The 14,882-nt window shown below is 36.5% G+C and overlaps 2 protein-coding genes and 1 long non-coding RNA gene across 4 annotated transcripts; all 3 read right to left on the reverse strand.

Moving 5' to 3' along the window:
• Nucleotides 1-2,669: 2,669 nt before the first annotated feature.
• Nucleotides 2,670-11,082, reverse strand: LOC119796299. 2 transcript variants are annotated; one of them, XM_038304795.1, is made up of 9 exons: nt 10,890-11,082; nt 5,145-5,435; nt 4,834-5,067; nt 4,658-4,759; nt 4,269-4,487; nt 3,864-4,190; nt 3,351-3,678; nt 3,200-3,254; nt 2,670-3,083 (listed from the first exon to the last, which is right to left on the reverse strand). In XM_038304795.1, exons 1-9 carry the CDS (start codon nt 10,972-10,974, stop codon nt 2,904-2,906), a joined length of 1,821 nt encoding a protein of 606 aa, XP_038160723.1. In that variant the 5' UTR covers nt 10,975-11,082; the 3' UTR covers nt 2,670-2,903. The 2 variants fall into 2 exon arrangements, with proteins under 2 accessions (XP_038160723.1, XP_038160722.1); XM_038304794.1 differs by having other exon boundaries at nt 3,200-3,257.
• Nucleotides 7,764-9,447, reverse strand: LOC119796300. The gene is made up of 4 exons (XM_038304796.1): nt 9,127-9,447; nt 8,615-8,942; nt 8,466-8,520; nt 7,764-8,291 (listed from the first exon to the last, which is right to left on the reverse strand). Exons 1-4 carry the CDS (start codon nt 9,305-9,307, stop codon nt 8,136-8,138), a joined length of 720 nt encoding a protein of 239 aa, XP_038160724.1. The 5' UTR covers nt 9,308-9,447; the 3' UTR covers nt 7,764-8,135.
• Nucleotides 11,083-13,383: 2,301 nt separating the features above from the next.
• LOC119796301 lies at nt 13,384-14,059 on the reverse strand. Its single transcript, XR_005282446.1, has 3 exons — nt 13,968-14,059; nt 13,815-13,869; nt 13,384-13,640 (listed from the first exon to the last, which is right to left on the reverse strand). It is a non-coding gene; the product is annotated as an uncharacterized LOC119796301 (long non-coding RNA).
• Between the last annotated feature and the right edge of the window lie 823 nt (nt 14,060-14,882).

The following is a 14,882-nucleotide window of genomic DNA, read 5'->3' on the forward strand; positions in this document are numbered from 1 at the left end:
TCTTGTATAATCTGTATATAGTTTTTTATATTTATTTATTTTATAGCCTCTAACAATAACTTTCTGTTTATATATACGATTTATAGTCCATACATTTAGAGTCTCTGTACACATCTAAATACATATTTATATCCTTTATGGTACTTCTGGATAGATGCAGACTGTCTTCCATAGCTTTGTACTTGTGACGGTGTAATGACAATAAAGTTGAATTTTATTTCATAAAGGACACTTACAAAACAGTTCCGGTTAAAAAGCCCAATAGTTACTGCTAGCTCAAACGTTAGCTGGAAATGGGGAAACAGTTTATGCTGGTTGCTTTGGGAACACGTCACAACACAGGATGCGAGTCTCCCTGAAAATTAACCAATCACTGGGGGGTTGGTTTGTCAGGTGGGTAATGACATCAAAGTTACAAAATTGGACAGAAGTGATCTCTACTTATTCACTGGATTGCTGATTGCCCGTTGGTAGTACAGGGTTGAAGTGAAGCCAGCGGCCGCCATATTGGGACTCCCTACTTACTCCCTAGATGCCTATAGCATTGAAAAACGATGATGTTCTCATTTTCAGGGGGACTTGAGACTTTTAAAATAAAGATAAGTTCATCACTTTAACACACACTTGGTGTTTCATAGCTTAAGTAAATTAATTGAACTTATATAAAAAATGGCACATCACATTGCATAGTCAGTTAAATAAATGAAGTCTTTAAATCATATATACAAATCTGTCACAAAATTAATGTGTTAATGGAGCATAATAATATAGATGTGCAAAAAGTGCTAAATTGATGATGCACATCTAATATACATGTATTGATTACATTGTTATAGTAATTACATCTTTGTTACGCCCACCAAGGACACAACATATTTGAGGACACGAGACGAAAATGAGGGTTCAAAAAAGGATGTTTTATTAATAAATTCTCTCCGTTTTAGTTGTTCTTGGTTCGGCTTCTTCAGATGTTCTGCGAAGAGAAAAATAGTTAACGGCCCTCAAATCCCGTGCCCCAAAAAGTAAAAAAAGAAACCCAAAGTAACAACAGAAAGTTGGACCTGGCAGGCCGATCAAACAGAATAAAACGGTACAGCAGGGGGCCAACCCTATACAGGGCCGTCGAAGCCCCTACTGGTACCGGACTAAAGGCAAAAAAATAACCTAAGCAAAAGAAAAATCGAAAACAGGACTACCGGTCCCGCCAGGCCAAAAACCTACAGAAAAAAGTAAGAAAAAGTTTACAAAAATACCACATGGCAGGCTGGAACGTCCGCTGCAGGCCGCAGCGACAAGACAAGTGCGCACCGCGCACGATGGAGCAAATGAAGCAGGTGGAAAGCGGCGTCCAAACGAGGTTGGAAAGGAACGCGCCAACGTGCTGAAAGCCAGCCTATTTATAGGCGGACGACAGCACCACAAATTAACATAATTAACTGGCTAAAAGAATCCCAAAATATATTAACAAAAGATCCTTCAACTAAAGTTTATAAGAAAACAAAGAAAAGAAATGGACAAAAATCATAATGTGCCCGAAGCACATAACAATCTTGCATATACGGTAATTTCAATATTTTAATGTAATGAATTATAAGTACATGTCTGTTAATGCTATAGTATTTTTCTATTTGCAAATCGTGCATGCATTATACATACATTTATATATATATGTATATATACATATATATGTTTTTTTCCCCTCAAAATGACTGCAATATATTTCAGCACATACATTTTTCAAATAATACATCAAACACTACAAGTACGACGGTATGTTGCACATTTCACACTGAATTTCTTTCTATTTTCCCACGTTAGACACAGTGTCGATGGCTAATTTAGTCAATGTTTTCGAGTCAGTGTGAGATAGCCAGACTAATGTTACACTACATACTATACTATGGTGTTCATCAACGTATACCGGTATATGGATTTTCTTGGTTAGTAAATCCACTGACTGTGAAATTACCTGTGAAACATCTTCCCCCAGCTGGCAAACTGCTTGGTTTTGCAGCCAAATGTTGAACACAGCATTTTTTTACTGTGGGGAGTACCAGCATGGCAGATGGTGGCTTCACCTTTTTCGAGCAATAAGAAATGCAGTGAATAAATAGAGATCAGTGGCAGAAACAGGTCAACACGAGAGGAGGAGGGGGGCTGCGGGGGCGTGTGGAAACCACATGCATGCAAAGAAGGAACAAGCTCTCGTGTGTGGTATACAGTGTGATATTTACACATGTAACATGCTAGACATGCGTGCGGAGTAGTTCATGATTATCTGTATGAAAGAAAACTGCTTGTAAGAGTATGTGTGGTCTTTAGCAGAACAATGACACCATAAACATGGCCAATAGTTCTTTTTTAACAGATCCTCACTTAGGCTACTTTGTTAATTCAGCTACTTTTAGCCCTCTTATTACATTAAGTTAGTACAGATAGGATTTAAACTTTTTTTTCAGATATATGAACTCAAATATTTTATTTACAAAGCCGTTTAGTTTTATTATGGGGTGTGTCATTACCTTTTGAATTGAATGTAACCTATTGAATGTAACCTGTAATATTGCCAAACATTCAGCCATATTGTTGAGATTTGCACAAATATTTAGCCGGTTTTTCTTGGAAGTTATGTAAATTGTGCTTAATTAATACACAGAGCCCGCCCAGATTATCCAAAAGTTTTATTTAAATTTACACAGAAAACACTTTGCAACTTTGCATTTGCAGAAATAAAATAAATAAATTTCACTATTCAGGTTAATTTTTTTAACTTTTGACATTTGGATGGGAAGTATCAAGAAAACTCTGATTTCCACTGAAACAAACTTTTGATATTTTTAAAAGTGAAAAACAAACAAAAAACAGTTGACAGATGGTTGTTGATTTTATTATCAATATAATATTTAATCTGAATTTGTATTTGTGCTAATTTTGACCTCGGAATACGGAACATGCTCCTGTTTTTGGTGATGTTGGATGCTGCAGTAAAGAGGATTTAATTTCTCAGTTGCTAACTGGCTGTAATGAAGTTCCATTTCTGCCGGTTGAGCTGCAATCTCTTCATATGTATGATCACTTTTTATCTAAAGAAAAGAAATAAGTTGCACATTTCACGTTAAAGGGATATGACTTTATAGTATTAGGCAAAAATCATGCTTGTGGAAAATTAAAGCTAGAAGAATGAAGTGTGTATCTTTACCTGGTCCATGTTGTTGACAGAATCACTTCTAGAAGACTGAGAAGTCTTACATTTTCTGCTAAAAAAAAAAAAAGGTCAAAAAGGCATACATAACATAATTCAGCAGTTTGTACTCCATATAAGAATTTATTGATCTTAACAAAATACTCACCTATACAAGAAAATGCAAAGAGGTGCCAGAATCACGAGAACAGCAGAGATTCCAGCAGCTGCTGGTTTCCAGTTTGCTTTTCTTCTTTGGACAATCAGAGTCTTTCCAGCTGATCTGATGGTTCCAACAGCACAGGAGTAGTTTCCTCCATCCTGCATGCTGACTGCATCTATAATGAGCTGTTTGTTTTGTGCTTTGCTCAGACTCAGACTGTTCAGGTACCAAATGTAGATTGTGTTTTCCCTGAGAGGGCAGCTGGTGCTGCAGGTTAATGTGACTCTCTGACCCTCAGTCACCTCTGCAGCAGGTCTCAGATCCACCTGGAGCTCTGGAAGACAGACGGACTCATCAGTCCAGGGATAACTAACATTAAGTAGTGCTTCAAACATATAATCTTGACATCTAGCTATATTAATACACTTATTTTGTTTTGGTTTGTTGAAAATGTAAATTTCACACTGAGGTTTTAAAGTTTGTAATAAGAATGTTTTCACAGTGACCCATCATATTTACCTGTTACAATCAGAGTAACTCCATGATAATCAGACTGCATCAGTTCATCATTGTCTGCTTTTATTCTCAGCTTGTATTCTCCTGAATCTTTCTGATCCAGGTTGGTTAATCTCAGGATGTGTTTGTTCTTTATGTCACTTCCATCATCCATTAACTGCTCTTCTTCCTGCGTTGTATTCATCTTAACTTTATACCAGTGTTTAGTCTGTGGCTGCAGGTAGTCAGGATGTGAGTATTTGCTGGAGATGTTCACTGATGAACCTTTCAGGGCACAGATTATCCTGCTCACATAATTAATAGTCCAGCAGCTGTTGCTTCCATCAGCACCTGAAATATGAAAGAACAACAACTGAAAATATTTACTGAGATAATTTATAAATATATTATTATATATACAAAACTTACAAACTTCATCAGAGAGCAGATCATTAAGATCTTTCACAGAACAGAAGAATCTCTCCAGTGTACTGCTGGGAACTACAGTGTTTTGATCAACTTTATTTAGATCAGTTTGTGTTTTTTTATACAACTGAAAGGAAGTTTGAAGGTCAGTCAGAGAACAGCTGGAGCTACAGTTCAGCTTGAAATGACCCCTGACTGTTTCTGTCCTTTCAACATGAACTTCTGTTGGGAGAAGATGAACATTTTCAGACATTTATTTCTACCAAATAAGACATTTAATATTAAAACAAAGTTTTCTGTTATCTTGAACAGTAAATGAAAAAATGATCAACATTTCTATTGTTGGATTAGGGAGATTAGAATAGAAAAGCAGCAGATTAAAGTAACGTGACCTGTAGGAAATGTGATGGAGCAGGACTGTTTCTCTGTCTGCTTGTAGGAACACATTCTGCCTCCAGCGTAGGTCACACTGAAGCAGCTCCTAGAGACAGAATCTGAACCAGACCAAACATCACTTAGTGTCTCAGCATTGGGGATAGAAAACAAAGAGCTAATCATGGTCACTCACCCACTGAGACCTCAGGAGATCTCAGATCCTCATAGCCTTTGATGGCACAGGAGTATCTGACTGCCTGATCACTGCTGACCAGTTCTCGGTACCAGTGGGACCAGTCCTCATAGAGGAACTCTCTGTTCTGGTACCAGATGAAGGCTGCAGGACTTTCAGTCAGAGGACAGCTGCTTTTACACATCAGGGTTACTTTCTGTTCCTCTGTGGCAGGAAACACCTTTACCTGAAGATCTGAGTTAGTGTTGAGATCTAGAGTAATTTACATGTTTTATTTCTATGCTTATTGATTCTATATCAAACATTTCTACCTGTAACATGGAGATTGAAGCTGTTGTTCTTACAGCTGATTGGTTTGTCTGCAGTCGTTTCACTGCAGCAGTAAAGTTTTCCATCACTCTCTGTTAGATCTCTGATTGTCAGGGTTAAAGTGTCTTCTGAAATACTGAACTTTGAAGAATTCCCATCTGTGGGAACATCTTGAAAAACATTTCCAATATAACTGTACCATTTCATGTTTGCAGCTGAATGTGGAGCTGAGCAGCTCAGATTCACTGATGAACCTTTTAAAGCACAGAGGCTGTTTGGTTTGCATTCAATACCTGAAACAAAGATTTGATTTATTAATATTTCATTTTTACATTTTTTTTATAAGCATCCCATTATTCAGTGTGCCATTAATATTCTGATCCAACTATTGGCAAAGTATGAAGCTTCAACACATCTAAGATATCTTCCTTTATAGATGCTTGCAAAATCTACTTCAAATATGAAATGAAATTAGCGATACATACCCGAGATGCAGAGCATTAAAACCATCACCACAAATCCAGTTTCTGACAAGAACATCACTGTTTTTATTCTGCTATCAAAAATATGTATAAAGTTATTAATTCACCTTATTCCATCAGGTGTTAAACAAAATACTTTTAAAATAATCAAAGAAAGAAGAGTTAGAATCAGTAGCAGTTTACTGGAACCGGATTCATGAGAAACTTTCTGACAGACTGACCACAGCTTCACAGGCTTCAGAGTCACTTCCTTCTTTTTCATTTTTCTTTAAGAAAGAAGAGACCTCTAGTGAAAAACTGTGAAGCTGCATCATAACTTCATTTACTGTTTTAGAATAATTTAGAAAGAATGACTGATTTTCTCCAATCATTCATGTCTGATTTCAACTTTTTTGGATTTTATTTGAACATAAAGGCACAAGCTTCCAATGCTTTTTAACATCATAAACTTTTACTGAAAGTAAACATGAAAACCAAGAAACAAGAAGTTGCCACCAAACATGCTATGTTGAAGAAAAACTGTACAGAGGAAGATCCAAAAAAAGTTAAAAACCAATCCACTTGACATTTTTTTTTTTTACATTTTCAGAATGTCTATGACCCGGATGACTGAGAATCTTCCCCAGCATATACAGAGGAAAGAGAAATTGAGATTAATAAAGACAGAATAGGTTTAGGTTTTGAACCAGGTTTAAAAGTTTACATGGAAAAATATAAGGAATTATAACGATAACAGAGTAAAAACAAAGTTATCTCTTCATGGTTAACAGGATAAATGTAACTTGTACAAAAACTGATCCAATCGAAAGAGCCATAAAATAGGAAAGAAGATGAATTTCATGAATATATAAACAAAAAAAAAGGAAAATCAGTTTTTTCCCCCTACGTAGCCAAATAGAGTAAATGCAGCAGTGTTTCATCATTATCTCTGACTGCTGCATTTCTTCAATGTACAGCTTTGATAATTAGGTAGGTTTTTTTAGTTCTGTGTTTCACCACAGAGGACAGGCTGAAGGAAGTGGTCGAAACTTTATCAGACAGAAAAAGCTCACACTGTCTGTCAGCTATAGCAGTATTAAATAACAGAAAATGTATAAACTGTTTTAAAATAAGTGGGAGGATATCTCACATACTCACACACACATATGTATCATATGAAGTGGAAACTAAACATTTAAATAAACAGGAAGAACATTTATAAAGTTATAATTAAATACCTTCATCCACAGGTTGGGTTTATAAGTGCCTTAATCAACATGTTGGATTTTTTTCAGTTCAAATTTTATTGAACAATTCTTGACTAAGGTTTTGATGTTTTAAACCTCCATATATTCACAATATACAGGATTAAAACAGTATAGCATGGTGATCTGATCAACTATTAGAGGATAGTAGAACTAACTAAAAAATTCCCCAAGGAAATTTTGAAGATGCCTGCCACTTGGTGCGCATTCATGTGTCCATACTACGGTATTTGGACTGGCACCAAAGGCTTAATGGGGTTACTCGGGTTCACCTTACACTGGCATATATCACCAAACCAGGTAGCAAATTGCTTGTTCATAGTTGATGGCGACTGATGTTGTGACAGCTGGTGCTGGCTGATGTTGCAATACCTATTCACGGCTGGGGTAATGATAAAGATCCATATTCTGCAATAAATTGCTGAGTATATTATATAGGCTCTTATTTTGAAGAGGACCTGTTGTCATACTCTGAATGTCTCGAAGGTCTGTGTCTTTAGCGTATGGTCAACCTCTGGAGAGATATAGAATCCATTTACAATAGTTAAATCTCTCTTTTTCCTTCTTATTAGATTAGTCTATACTTTATTACAGAGGAAATGGGAGTGCTTTATTCAGAAAGGTGCACTCAGGTGTGTAGTGAAAAAGGCCTTGGTAGTCTAATTTCAAGAAACTAGTTGAGTTGGGGTCATAACCATGAGCCTCATGGTGCAGTTAATAAGTGTGTATGATGAAAAGGCTTTTATTTTGTAGAGTTCCTGGTGTCTTATTTCGAAAAGGTTTGTGTTTTAGAATTAACTCTAAAGATTTAAACACAGTTTAATGCTCAAAGAATTCATTGCATTTTCAGACCATTTGTTTTGTAGATCCACTAAGTATTCACTGCAAAGTTATCATGATTAAATATGAAAAAATCTATAATAAAGTAATTAAACATCAGAAATTTACTTGATTAAATAAAATGAAACAGAAACATTATTTCCTGCATTAGTTGTTTACAGTCCAGGTTCTGCAGCTGATCACACAGCATAGCTCAAAGGACAGATATCTTGATAGCAGATTAATAGGTTTATAAAAAAAATTTCTGGACATTTTGCATCTCAATTTGTCATGATGCCTCAAAGGATGTAACTCAGAATAAACTAAATATTTTTCATAAAGTAGCAACTAATAACAGCAGTAGAAAATAGAAACATTTGCAGCTTCAGTCCAGAAATCTTCTGATTCTGTGACTAATAGATTTTCACTCTGGATCTGTTTTAGTTTTCTAATGACTGTGAAGTGAAGCACGTGGTCCTCTTCTGATCACTGAAGTGTTTGGATGTCTGACTGCTGAAGACGTCCTTGGATGAGGGAAGGGAAGATCAGGCTCTGCTGGTTGAGCTGAAATCTCACAAGTCTGATAAATGACCCAAGATATTACCTGATGAGACAAAATCAAACATTGATTTCACTAAAATAATGTGATATCTGATTATCCTGAAAAACATACAAGAGTGTCAAGCACCTTAAGAGGCAATGGTTCAAGAAAAAAAACCCTTAGAGAATCAAAGCAGGATATAATAATAAACTTGAAATAATAGCCTGTTTTATTCACCTCATTCCCATCATTGACAGCTCGACTTGAAAACTGATGAGAAGTCTTATATTTCCTATTTCATAAAGAGTGGGGAAGCACAAAAATAAATACTGATTCTTTTTTGATTATTGAAGGTTACTGATTAGATGTAGACAAATAATACTCACCAAAATATGGAAAAAATGAGAGCAATACAAACGATGAGAACAGCAGAGATTCCAGCAGCTGCTGGTTTCCAGTTTGCTTTTCTTCTTTGGACAATCGGAGTCTTTCCAGCTGATCTGATGGTTCCAACAGCACAGGAGTAGTTTCCTCCATCCTGCATGCTGACTGCATCTATAATGAGCTGTTTGTTTTGTGCTTTGCTCAGACTCAGACTGTTCAGGTACCAAATGTAGATTGTGTTTTCCCTGAGAGGACAGCTGGTGCTGCAGGTTAATGTGACTCTCTGACCCTCAGTCACCTCTGCAGCAGGTCTCAGATCCACCTGGAGCTCTGGAAGACAGACGGACTCATCAGTCCAGGGATAACTAACATTAAGCAGTGCTGCAAACATATGATCTTGACATCTAGCTATATTAATACACTTTTTTGTTTCAGTTTGTTGAAGATGTAAATTTCACACTGAGGTTTTAAAGTTTGTAATAAGAATGTTTTCACAGTGACCCATCATATTTACCTGTTACAATCAGAGTAACTCCATGATAATCAGACTGCATCAGTTCATCATTGTCTGCTTTTATTCTCAACTTGTATTCTCCTGAATCTTTCTGATCCAGGTTGGTTAATCTGAGGATGTGTTTGTTCTTTATGTCACCTCCATCATCCATTAACTGCTCTTCTTCCTGCTTTGTATTCATCTTAACTTTATACCAGTGTTTAGTCTGTGGCTGCAGGTTTTCAGGATGTGAGTATTTGCTGGAGATGTTCACTGATGAACCTTTCAGGGCACAGATTCTCCTGCTCACATAATTAATATTCCAGCAGTTCTTGCTACCATCAGCACCTGAAATATGAAAGAACAACAACTGAAAATATTTACTGAGATTATCTATGAATATATTAATATATACAAAACTTACAAACTTCATCAGCATGCAGATCATTAAGATCTTTCACAGAACAGAAGAATCTCTCCAGTGTACTGCTGGGAACTACAGTGTTTTGATCAACTTTATTTAGATCAGTTTGTGTTTTTTTATACAACTGAAAGGAAGTTTGAAGGTCAGTCAGAGAACAGCTGGAGCTACAGTTCAGCTTGAAATGACCCCTGACTGTTTCTGTCCTTTCAACATGAACTTCTGTTGGGAGAAGATGAACATTTTCAGACATTCATTTCTACCAAAGAAGACATTTAATATTAAAACATAAAGATTTCTGTTAGCTTGAACAGTAAATGAACAAATGATCAACATTTCTATTGTTGGATTAGGGAGATTAGATTAGAAAAGCATCAGATTAAAGTAACATGACCTGTAGGAAATGTGATAGAGCAGGACTGTTTCTCTGTCTGCTTGTAGGAACACATTCTGCCTCCAGCGTAGGTCACACTGAAGCAGCTCCTAGAGACAGAATCTGAACCAGACCAAACATCACTTAGTGTCTCAGCATTGGGGATAGAAAACAAAGAGCTAATCATGGTCACTCACCCACTGAGACCTCAGGAGATCTCAGATCCTCATAGCCTTTGATGGCACAGGAGTATCTGACTGCCTGATCACTGCTGACCAGTTCTCGGTACCAGTGGGACCAGTCCTCATAGAGGAACTCTCTGTTCTGGTACCAGATGAAGGCTGCAGGACTTTCAGTCAGAGGACAGCTGCTTTTACACATCAGGGTTACTTTCTGTTCCTCTGTGGCAGGAAACACCTTTACCTGAAGGTCTGAGGTAGTGTTAAGATCTAGATTAATTTACATGTTATATTTCTATGCTTATTGATTCTATATCAAACATTTCTACCTGTAACCTGGAGATTAATGCTGTTCTTCTGACAGCTGATTGGTTTGTTTGCAGTCGTTTCACTGCAGCAGTAAAGTTTTTCATCAGTCTCTGTTAGATCTCTGATTGTCAGGGTTAAAGTGTCTTCTGAAATACTGAACTTTGAAGAATTCCCATCTGTGGGAACATCTTGATAAACATTTCCAATATAACTGTACCATTTCATGTTTGCAGCTGAATGTGGAGCTGAGCAGCTCAGATTCACTGATGAACTTTTTAAAGCACAGAGGCTGTTTGGTTTGCATTCAGTACCTGAAACAAAGATTTGATTTATTAATATTTCATTTTTACATTTTTGTATAAGCATCCCATTATTCAGTGTGCCATTAATATTCTGATCCAACTAATGACAAAGTATGAAGCTTCAACACATCTAAGTTATCTTTCTTTATAGATGCTTGCAAAATCTACTTCAAATATGAAATGAAATTAGCGATACATACCCGAGACGCAGAGCATTAAAACCATCACCACAAATCCAGTTTCTGACAAGAACATCACTGTTTTTATTCTGCTACCAAAAATCATGTATAAAGTTATTAATTCACCTTATTCCATCAGGTGTTAAAGAAAAATATTATCAAAATAGTCAAAGAAAGAAGAGTTAGAATCAGTAGCAGTTTACTGGAACCCGGATTCATGAGAAACTTTCTGACAGACTGACCACAGCTTCACAGGCTTCAGAGTCACTTCCTTCTTTTTCATTTTTCTTTAAGAAAGAAGAGACCTCTAGTGAAAAACTGTGAAGCTGCATCATAACTTCCTTTGCTGTTTTAGAATAATTTAGAAAGAATGTCTGATTTTCTCCAATCATTCATGTCTGATTTAAACTTTTTTGGATTTTATTTGAACATAAAGGCACAAGCTTCCAATGCATTTTAACATCATAAACTTTTACTGAAAGTAAACTTAAACCAAGAAACAAGAAGTTGCCACCAAACATGCTATGTTGAAGAAAAACTGTACAGAGGAAGATCCAAAAAAAGTTAAAAACCAATCCACTTGACATTTTTTTTTTGAATTACTATTACCCGGATGACTGAGAATCTTCACCAGCATATACAGAGGAAAGAGAAATTGAGATTAATAAAGACAGAATAAAAAATATTTTAGGTTTTGAACCAGGTTTAAAAGTTTACATGGAAAAATATAGGGAATTATAAAGATAACAGAGTAAAAACAAAGTTATCTCTTCATGGTTAACAGGATAAATGTAACTTGTACAAAAACTGATCCAATCGAAAGGGCCATAAAATAGGAAAGAAGATGAATTTCATGAATATATAAACAAAAAAAAGGAAAATCAATTTTTTTTTCTACCTAGCCAAATAGAGTAAATGCAGCAGTGTTCATCATTATCTCTGACTGCTGAATTTCTTCAATGCACAGCTTTGATAATTAGGTAGGTTTTCTAGTTCTGTGTTTCACCACAGAGGGCAGACTGAAGGAAGTGGTCGAAACTTTATCAGACAGAAAAAGCTCACACTGTCTGTCAGCTATAGCTGTATTAAATAACAGAAAATGTATAAACTGCTTTAAAATAAGTGGGAGGATATCTCACATACTCACACACAAATATGTATCATATGAAGTGGAAACTAAAATTTTAACTAAACAGGAAGAACATTTAGAAAGTTATAATTAAATACCTTCATCCACAGGTTGGGTTTATCAGTGCCTTAATCAACATGTTGGATTTTTTTCAGTTCAAATTTTATTGAACAATTCTTGACTAAGCTTTGATGTTTTAAACCTCCACATATTAACAACAGATAGGATTAAAACAGTATAGCATGGTGATATGATCAACTATTAAAGTTTGAAAATTCCAGTCACTTTTTTTGCTGTTAGAGGATAGTAGAACTTACTAGAAAATTCCCCAAGGGTATTTTGAAGATGCCTGCCACTTGCTGCGTATTCATGTGTGCATAATATTTGGACTGACACCAAAGGCTTAATGTGGTTAGTTGGGTTCACCTTAAATTGACATATATCACCATACCAGGTAGCAAATTGCTTGTTCATGGTTGATGGTGACTGGCATCACCATAGCAAGTGTCGACCTGTTTCACCTCACCTACTGGGGACTGGCTTCACAACACCTAGTAGGCGACTGATGTCGCAACAGCTGGTGCCGGCTGGCGTCACCACACCTATTCACGGCTGGGGTAATGATAAAGATCCCTATACTGCAATAATTTGCTGAGTATATTATATAGGCTCTTATTTTGAAAAGGACCTGTTGTCTTATTCTGAAGGTCTCGTAGGTCTGTGTCTTTAGCATATGGTCAACATTTGGAGAGATATGGAATCCATCTACTATTTTTGAATCCCTCTTTTTTCTTCTTATTAGATTAGTCTATACTTTATTACAGAGGAAATGGGAGGGCTTTATTTAGAAAGGTGCACTCAGGTGTGTTGTGAAAAGGCCTTGGTAGTCTAATTTAAAGGAACTGGTTGAGTTGGGGTCATAACAATGAGCCTCATGGTGCAATTAATAAGTGTGTATAATGAAAAGGCTTTTATTTTGTAGAGTCACTGGTGTCTTATTTCAAAAAAGTTTGTGTTTTAGAATTAACTCCAAAGATGTAAAGACAGTTTATTGCTCAAAGAATTAATTGCACTTTCAGACCATTTGTTTTGTAGATTCACTAAATATTCACTGCAAAGTTATCATGGCTAAATATGAAAAATCTATTACAAAGTAATTCAATATCAGAACTTTACTTGATGAAATAAAATGAAACAGAAACATAATTTCCTATATTAGTTGTTTATAGTCTGCAGCTGATGACACAGCATAGCTCAAAGGACAGATATCTTGATAGCAGATTAATAGGCTTATAAGATTTATTTTTTCGACGTTCTGCATCTCAATTTGTCAAGACACGACAAAGGATGTGAGAGAATAAACTAAACATGTTTCATAAAGTAACAACTAATAACAGCAGTAGAAAATAGAAACATATGCAGCCTCAGTCCAGTAATCTTCTGATTCTGTGACTAATAGATTTTCACTCTGGATCTGTTTTAGTTTTCTAATGACTGTGAAGTGAAGCACGTGGTCCTCTTCTGATCATTGAAGTGTTTGGATGTCTGACTGCTGAAGACGTCCTTGGATGAGGGAAGGGAAGATCAGGCTCGGCTGGTTGAGCTGAAATCTCACAAGTCTGATAAATGACCCAAGATATTACCTGATGAGACAAAATCAAACATTGATTTCACTAAAATAATGTGATATCTGATTATCCTAAAAAACATACAAGAGTGTCAAGCAACTTAAGAGGCAATGGTTCAAGAAAAACCCCCGATAGAGAATCAAAGCAGGATATAATAATAAACTTGAAATAATAGCCTGTTTTATTCACCTCATTCCCATCATTGACAGCTCGACTTGAAAACTGATGAGAAGTCTTATATTTCCTGTTTCATAAAAAGGAGAAAAACAAAAACAAAATAATTACTGGGTTTTATTTGGAGTATGCAAAGTTACTGATCTGATGTAGACAAATAATACTCACCAAAATATGGAAAAAATCAGAGCTATACAAACGAAGAGAACAGCAGAGATTCCAGCAGCTGCTGGTTTCCAGTTTTCCTTTCTTCTTTGGACAATCAGTCTTTCCAGCTGATCTGATGGTTCCAACAGCACAGGAGTAGTTTCCTCCATCCTGCCTGCTGACTGCTTCTATAATGAGCTGTTTGTTTTGTGCTTTGCTCAGACTGAGACTGTTCAGGTACCAAATGTAGATTGTGTTTTCCCTGAGAGGACAGCTGGTGCTGCAGGTTAATGTGACTCTCTGACCCTCAGTCACCTCTGCAGCAGGTCTCAGATCCACCAGGAGCTCTGGAAGACAGACGGACTCATCAGTCCAGGGATAACTAACATTAAAGGTATTGTGGAACATTTTTGTGAATTTTTGAAAAGACCCTGCCTCTTCACGGCTATTAAACGAGTGTGAGAGCATGCATGAGCCCATTTCTCCTTGAGCACACTCTGTTTAAAATGTGCTGTTCTCATAGCTCATACAAGCTTACTGTGTCCAAACATCTACCCTAAATCCCTCAATCAGTATTTGGAGCGGGGACTATATAGTAGACTTTATAGAAAACTCTGTTAACTTACTGTTCGGACAGATGATCACTGCTTTTTGCTCCCTGTTGGTCATGTAACTCCTCCTCCACCGTGCAGTGCCCTCGCAACATTTCTTATTAGTTGCCGCTGTTAGGTAGCGACAGACTATGACCGCTGTGTCAGCAAATCCCATAATGCTTTGCGAGGAGAGCTCTCCACATTAAGCATTCTGGGATATATCTGCCTCTAGTGATGCCTTTCATTTCTTCTCATGCACTTCCTTAACACTTTTTCTCGTACGACCCTCGCCCATTTTCAAAGAAGACCAGTGAGAAAGATGAGCTTCAATGACTGGTTGAAA

The sequence above is a fragment of the Cyprinodon tularosa genome, unplaced genomic scaffold (genome assembly GCF_016077235.1).
Source record: "Cyprinodon tularosa strain WSP-4 unplaced genomic scaffold, ASM1607723v1 ctg542, whole genome shotgun sequence".
Taxonomy (NCBI): Eukaryota; Metazoa; Chordata; class Actinopteri; order Cyprinodontiformes; family Cyprinodontidae; genus Cyprinodon; species Cyprinodon tularosa.

Bases quoted from the DNA above. Each gene is read 5' to 3' on its own strand.
- LOC119796299 (XM_038304794.1), bottom strand. From the start codon at position 10,974: ATGATTTTTGGTAGCAGAATAAAAACAGTGATGTTCTTGTCAGAAACT. The intron at 5,436-10,889 runs GTATGTATCGCT...TCTTTGTTTCAG, and splicing joins TTTAATGCTCTGCGTCTCGG to GTATTGAATGCAAACCAAAC. The intron at 5,068-5,144 runs GTAGAAATGTTT...ACACTAACTCAG, and splicing joins CTTCAATCTCCATGTTACAG to ATCTTCAGGTAAAGGTGTTT.
- LOC119796300 (XM_038304796.1), bottom strand. From the start codon at position 9,307: ATGAATACAAAGCAGGAAGAAGAGCAGTTAATGGATGATGGAGGTGAC. The intron at 8,943-9,126 runs GTAAATATGATG...TCTGTCTTCCAG, and splicing joins AGTTACTCTGATTGTAACAG to AGCTCCAGGTGGATCTGAGA. The intron at 8,292-8,465 runs GTGAATAAAACA...TTGTCTCATCAG, and splicing joins CTGTCAATGATGGGAATGAG to GTAATATCTTGGGTCATTTA.